This window comes from Melopsittacus undulatus, chromosome 9, assembly GCF_012275295.1.
Source record: "Melopsittacus undulatus isolate bMelUnd1 chromosome 9, bMelUnd1.mat.Z, whole genome shotgun sequence".
Taxonomy (NCBI): Eukaryota; Metazoa; Chordata; class Aves; order Psittaciformes; family Psittaculidae; genus Melopsittacus; species Melopsittacus undulatus.
In genome coordinates this window covers 26,484,896-26,491,702 of record NC_047535.1, presented here as the reverse complement: position 1 = coordinate 26,491,702, position 6,807 = coordinate 26,484,896, and the positions used below count along the sequence as shown (strand labels likewise).

Genomic DNA, 6,807 nt, shown 5'->3' with positions numbered 1-6,807 from the left:
CACACTAGAAACATTTCTCATGGAAATGATAATGTGTATAGCTCAATGGATTCAGGTTCTTAAGTTATTCCTGATGCAGTTACATCCCTACAGATCTAAGAGGATTCAGGTTCCATTAATTTGCCTTGTTTCTGTCAAATTCTCACATCAAATCAAAGCCATGCTACTTGTCAACAGGGGCTGCTTTAGACCCATGTGTTTAACCAGCTCCATGATCACCAGGTAGTGTTTCCATTATTGATAAGGCAGGGCTGCAAGCTTCCACAAGGTAGAGCTTGAATTTACCTGCTTGCTATTACTCAAGTTGCTTAGAGATCACAAACACCCTAGCCTCGAGATGTGTGGCTGCAGAGCCAGTGTCTCCAGTACAAAGCAGTGCTTGGACAATAACCCGGCTCCTGCACCTACCAAAAAGAGCCCTTTGGCTGCAGCAGACATGTCCAAGTGGTAAGTCATCATTTTGCTCTTTCCATCTCAGGTGATCTGCCATTTGACTTAAAGTTCATTATCTGGATGCGTTTGCCTCTGTTACAAGCAAAATCTTCTGCTGTGTGTTGGCTGCTCTGTAATTATTTCTAGCCCTTTAGCTGAAGTGAGCAGGCTCTGTGTTTTAATGGGAAGCAGGGAGGGGCTGCTCACTGATTTAAGTCCTGCTGGAAATAAAGCTGCATGTCTGCCCCAAACTGGGAGCACTGGTGAGCAGGGGATGATAGACCCCTCTGTTCTTCCCTGAGGATGGGCTTAAAGCTGAGAAGCACTTTCAAGTTCTAAAGAAATTGCTTAAAGGATTTTGCAATGCCCCTCTCTGAAAATTATTTAATAAGCACCTTTAATAACAACTCCAGGCTCCTTGCTTAGGTGAGGAATTAGGAGCTGTGTGATGCTGAGTGCTGCTTGTAAAGACCATTTTCCTTTCAGTTGTGAAGAAAAACTGGTCTCCCTTGGGAAGCCCTGAGTTTCTGGGGGATTAAATGAAACAAAAATGAGCAAGCTTACTCATGGAGAGAAACCATATATGCACACAATTCACCAGGTGATAACTGTGCCTCTCTTCTCTCTCCCTACCAGCATACCCATAGCCAAACAGCTGGCATCAATAAAAGGTAAGGGGACCCATTCATTGCTTCTTTGGGTTCAGGTCTTCTTCAGACAATAAATCTGGTGATTTAGCAGAGCTGATGCAAGATAAGAGGGGTAGGAGTAGACTTGATGGGTCTCATGTGTCACCCTGCATTGCTGCCCCAAAAGCTTCCTCTCAGGGTATGTTTCCATGGGACATGAGGTGTGTTGCTGTCCCACTCCAAATAAAATCTGGACCAGGGTATAAACAGTTTCAGTCTCATTAATTAAACTACACAGATTCCCACTCACTCAGGATGGTTCTGACAGATTTCTTTATATTATAATGCCACTTTTTCTGATAGTCTGATGATTCCCTCCCCCAGCTCTAGGAAAAGGCTCAGACCTTGAGAAAGCTTTTGCTACAGTGGCATTGGTGTATAACAACTCTGCTGACCCTGACGGCAAGCTCAGCAAAGGTGAAGCCAAAAGCTTGCTGCAAACCCAGTTTGGGGTTTTCATACAGGTGAGGGGAATGGTGGATGAGAGGGTGGTGGTGGGGTGGCACTGGCTGGGTGATTTGGGTGCAGAAATGGCACCTCAGGCTCTGTTCTGCACCTGAGCATCACTCCATGAGACAATGTCAAGAGAGACCTCAGTGATTTAGTGTGAACACTGGTAGTGAATTAGCTCTTTTATGCTGATACTGGACCTAACATAGGGCTAAAGGTGGAGAGGCTCAATAAATTGATGTGCTTGTTCATGGGGTTTTCTTAAAAGAAAATATGGATTTTGGGGAGGAAAACAAAACAAAAAACCTCAGATGATGACAAGAGACTGTATTTATGAAGAGAAGAAACCATCATAGAATCATAGAATAGTTTGGCTTGGAAGGGACCTTAAAGCTCCTCCAGCTCCAACCCCTGCCACAGGCAGGGACACCTTCCACTAGAGCACCTTGCTCCAAGCGCCTGTGTCCAACCTGGCCTTGAACACTGCCAGGGATGGGGCAGCCACAGCTTCTCTGGGCACCCTGTGCCAGCACCTCAGCACCCTCACAGGAAGAACTTGTGCCTAAGATCTAATTTAAATCTAACCTATTCTAGTTTAAGCCATACCCCCTTGTCCTGTCATCTAATGGCATTTAATGAGGTGTCTGGTAGTTTGCCAGAGCACTGATCTGGTACCAGGAGAGCCAGCCCAGTGCTGCAGAGCTGCAACACTGGTCAGTCACTGGTGGGACTGCTGAGAGTAAGAGAGCAGAAAGTACCTCTCCATCAGTCACTCACCCGGGGTGTTTATGGCAGTTGAGTATGGTGGGAAACAGCTGTACTGGTACTCAGTTTAGATATAAGGCAGAAGCTCTTTCCTGTGAGGTGGTAAGGCACTGGAACAGGCTGCCCAGAGAAGTGGTGATGTTCCATCCCTGGCAGTGTTCAAGGTGGTAGGAAAAACAATGCAGGACTAGTAAAAAGAGCTCAACTCAGTAAATGAGGTGTTTAGGACATTCTTGACAATACATTTGCTTCCAAGAATAACAAGATAATGTGACCAGTTGGGAAGGGGGAATTGTCAGCTGGTTAGAAAACAGATTCCTTATGGAAAATGATGTGAAAACTTCAATAGCCAATCAAATCTGGAATTTGTGATGTTTTAAAGATTATTAAGCTAAAAAATAAATCCTGTAGCTTTTTTGTTTCTGTTATGCATAAAGAAATACGAATAACAGACATAATACATACTTGTTAATAATCCCTTCCATTTCAAATCCCTTCCATTTCATTAGTAATGTCTAACATGGCAGAGAATAGAAGTTACTGAAGTTATGTCTATAAAATCAACAGTTTCTGAGGTGTTCACACTATATATATGAGAAATATCTTCATATAAAGGTAGGAGGGTGGGTTGGTTTCATCAAGACACAGGATTCCGTTTTTCCCAGCAGTTACCTGCTGCAGCATCATCCCTGCCAGATTTTCAGCTATGACGAGGTGTCTTAAAAGATGTATTCTGGGTTCAGGTGGTAACCTTTGGGAACCAGTTTTTCTCCTGTCTGATTACAATAATATTTCTGTTTGAGTTTCTTGGGATACCTTTAGAAAAACTAATACGAATGTGGGCATAAAAACCTGAATGAGAATATAGGAAAATACAGAGACTTTTAAATAGGTGTCTTTTTGTATGATGCAATAAAAAAGGAACTTCTTTTTTTTTCATTTCTTTTTTCTTCTTTTTTCCCATTTAAAATCCTCCATAGGGCCAAGAAAACAAACCAAAATACCAGGAAATCATTTCTGCCCTGGATGAGGAGCCAGACAACAAAATTGATTTTGAAGACTTCATGATCTTGTTAGTCAGCCTCACTCTAATGTCTGACCTGCTGCAGCAGATCAGAAACATGAAAACCACAAAATGAGCAGTGCTTTAGGAGAAGAAAGGGCTTGGTGGTTCATAAGGAAAGCAGGCATGAAGCACAAGCAGAGATAACACTGAGTGCCTGGATACTCAGTGCTGATCCCTTTATATGGAATAAAGTCTTGTCCAAACCTGAATGATCTCACTTCTCTATACAAATGATCCATGGAGTGAAATGTTGGTGCTAAGGGCTTCATGTACATGTTCTGGGATGGTGTGCTGACTGGATCTCAGTGGGTCCTGAGGCCCCAACACCAGCTAGCATCGGGATGCAGCCCCCAGACCAGCTTAATGCTGGGGAAAGGCAGCCTGTGCTCTCCCAGACCTCTCCATCATCTCCCACCCCATTGTGGGGAGATGATGGGGAAACTGTGTCAAAACATGCAGTTCCATCTCTCTTCAGGGCACAGCATTCATGTCATGGCCAGTCAGCTTCCCAGGATTTTGTTACCCCAGTACTGAGAGAGTGATACCAGGGATGGGTTTCACAATTGGTAGCAACCACAAATCTTGAGTAAATAATGACCTCATCCTGTATGATTTGCAAGCCATCACTGACCCTCCTGAGAGAAGTATTTATGTGTGTTTATTTCCTCTTCCAGTTCACCTTTTCATTGAATGGTCACTATGGGAGGAATTTCAGGTCCAGCATTTGTAGTGTCGCTTTGGCAGTGCTGTGCTTGCACCAGCATCGAAGGGATCACTGAGTTAAACTTGTCAGCACCTGAGCCTGTTGTTTCATCAGAGTGTCAAGAGGACAAGACAGATAAGATAAGAGTGGCCCAGACTAATGATGGTGAGGAATTAAGTGTGGCCAATAATTTGTTTGTATTGGAGCTGAGTGATAATTGGCTACCCAGCCATGGACTTGGTGGGTGCTAGTGCCTCAGTATTAAATGTTCACCATCCTAATCTATGTTTTGACTCCTACCTAAGAGATCCTGGCTCAGACCTAGCCTTTAGCCCAATAACACCCCTTTGGTGCACAAAAAGCAGTCTCTTACCCTGGGAATAGAATGTCCTCTGTAAGAATTTAACAAGCCTCTGTCACGAGAGCTGAGTGAGCCAGTGAAACATTGCAACCCTTTTCATTGTCTCTTCTTCCTTGTCTGGAAAGGAGAAGACAAGAATGATTTAGCTTTGGTGCATAATTTTTTTAAGAGGAAGGGATCAAAAGCATTGGTGTTAAACAACGGAAATTAATGCCAGCTGAGTAACAAGATTTAACTTCTTGACATAAAAAGGCTCTCAGTGTTCCCAGAAGCTAAGAGGATGTTTTGTAATGGATTTTGGTGCAAACGAAAGGCAGCAGGAGCCTGCAGACAGTTGTTTTGAGAAAGACGGGTTGTGTCTTTGTGCTGTATTGGATGGAGCTGAGAGAAGAAATGCAAATGTGGGGTTTGAAACAAAGCTCAGCAGCTAAGGTGCTGCTCCATGAGGTTTGGCCTCAGCCAGGACATGGCTAAACATTCACAAATGGCCCTCCTACAAATAAAACCTCGTATCAGCCAAACCCCTTGCTCTGATAGTGAGTGCAAGAATAGCAGTATCAAACCTCTAGCAAGAAGTGACAGAACTCACAGGCAGCCATTTGCTTGGTCATAGACACATCTCACACAAACCTTGCACTGAGGGACTGGTGAACCTGTGCTGTGAGAGATGGGATAGGGGAGCACAGGGATGGATGAAGAGGGCAAACCTCCCCTGGAATCCATCCCTTCTGGGCTTGTGTCCTCTGAGGAAGCTGACCTTGACCAAGCAGCCTGGATCAAAATGAGGACTTAATCTGGTAGTCTTATCCAGGCAGGTATCACAGCTTCATATTGATGATGTGTTCCTAGTGTTGCTCAGTCCCTTTGCTTCTCTAGGTAGATGATCTCTGAAAGCTTCAGAAAATCAGCTGATGCCCCATTTCTGGGGTAAAAAGATGGAATGAAAATCTCTGGAAGGCTTTCCCATTAATAAAGTAGAGAAAACAAGGCAGAGCCCTGAAAATCTTGTCTGGGAGCCACTGGAGACTCTGAAAGCATAAATTTCCTAATACCCCTTTACAACAAATAGCCAAAAGGAGCAATATTGTGAAGACAATTAAGAAAGAGTTCTTTGAAATTGATAAGGCTCTAACACAGTTTCTGTTATTGCTAAAATGTTTCTTAATTTTGCAGGCTTGAATTAATTACTTAAGAGCCTTTTATGTCATTTCTTCATATGCAAACTTTTTTTCTTGTAGCACAGTGTGCTGTGAGCTAGCATCCTAAATTCCTGGCTTCCATCAAAAGCCCCTTCAGCTAAGCACAGTGCAAATCCAAAGTAAGAAGTCAGCAAGTGCAGCAGAGCTGGAACTGGATGTCAATCTACGCTGGGCTCCTTGCACAGAAGTCCATGGTTTTCCAAGAGTCACTTTGATGGTTTCTACAGGAGTTCCTGAACAAAGTGAATAGGATGTGCAAAGCTTGATCTGCATCAGACCTTGAAAGTCCTGTCCAATGCTCAAAGGCAGAAGGAGACACCTGGAAGAGCATCCTCCTATAGTTAGGAATAGGCAGAGTTTTGAGCTCAGCTGTGGAAGATGCATTTTTATTAGCTCAGGCTGTGGCTGCTCTGAGAACTCTCAGCTAACAGCTTTGAAGCTGATCTGGCATAGACAGTCTATCTGGCTGCATCCTCAGGGAGCCAGCTAAAAGCTTTCTTAAAAGGCTACTGTTGTGCTTTATTTTGTTTCTAGCTTGCTCCTATTGGAAGCGATGGGAATTCATCATTGATTTCTCATAGCAGAGCCCACACAAGTGCTAAGGAGTTGAGCAGGCAGATAAACTGATGAAATCTGCAGGCTCCTCTGCCTCAGCATGTGTGAACATTGCATCAATATCTGGTACCCCCTAGAAGTGAAGGCAGGATGAAGAGCAGCTAGTCAAAACCTGACCTTTATGGGCTTGGGTTGGGATTCGTGCAGCTACATTGTCCAGGTGTGAATAACCATCCTTAGGAGGCTCTGCAGACTTTTCATGTAAGCTTAAAGTTCTGTTCTGAAAAGTCTGAGTCACCTCTGCAGTTACGTGAGCTTCCAAATGACTGACAGAGGAGAAATGGGGATCAGTGAGAGCTCCAGCCTCAGATCTTCAGCTTCCATTTCCAAGTATTAGCTCAGGAAGGCAGGTTCATTCTCATACTTACACTTACAGCTCCTACCCATGGCTTCTTACACCCTATCTGGCCTTAAATCTGTCGCCTGTTGCACTTGGAGGTTTTGAATATGTAGCTTCAGCCTAAGATGCCCTCCCAGGTTGCAGGGGAGCTTTCACATCCAGCCACTGACTTACAGTGACCCCCAGC

The 6,807-nt window shown here is 44.1% G+C and overlaps 1 protein-coding gene across 1 annotated transcript; it reads left to right on the top strand.

The window, feature by feature from the left end:
* Positions 1–314: 314 nt before the first annotated feature.
* Positions 315–3,572, top strand: SNTN (sentan, cilia apical structure protein). Its single transcript, XM_005149388.2, has 4 exons — positions 315–447; positions 1,069–1,103; positions 1,446–1,585; positions 3,317–3,572. Exons 1-4 carry the CDS (start codon positions 338–340, stop codon positions 3,473–3,475), a joined length of 444 nt encoding a protein of 147 aa, XP_005149445.1. The 5' UTR covers positions 315–337; the 3' UTR covers positions 3,476–3,572.
* Positions 3,573–6,807: the final 3,235 nt, after the last annotated feature.

Coding starts and splice junctions, on each gene's coding strand:
- SNTN (XM_005149388.2), top strand. CDS start 338: ATGTGTGGCTGCAGAGCCAGTGTCTCCAGTACAAAGCAGTGCTTGGAC. Junction 448..1,068: donor GCAGCAGACATGTCCAAGTG/GTAAGTCATCAT, acceptor TCTCCCTACCAG/CATACCCATAGCCAAACAGC. Junction 1,104..1,445: donor ACAGCTGGCATCAATAAAAG/GTAAGGGGACCC, acceptor TCCCTCCCCCAG/CTCTAGGAAAAGGCTCAGAC.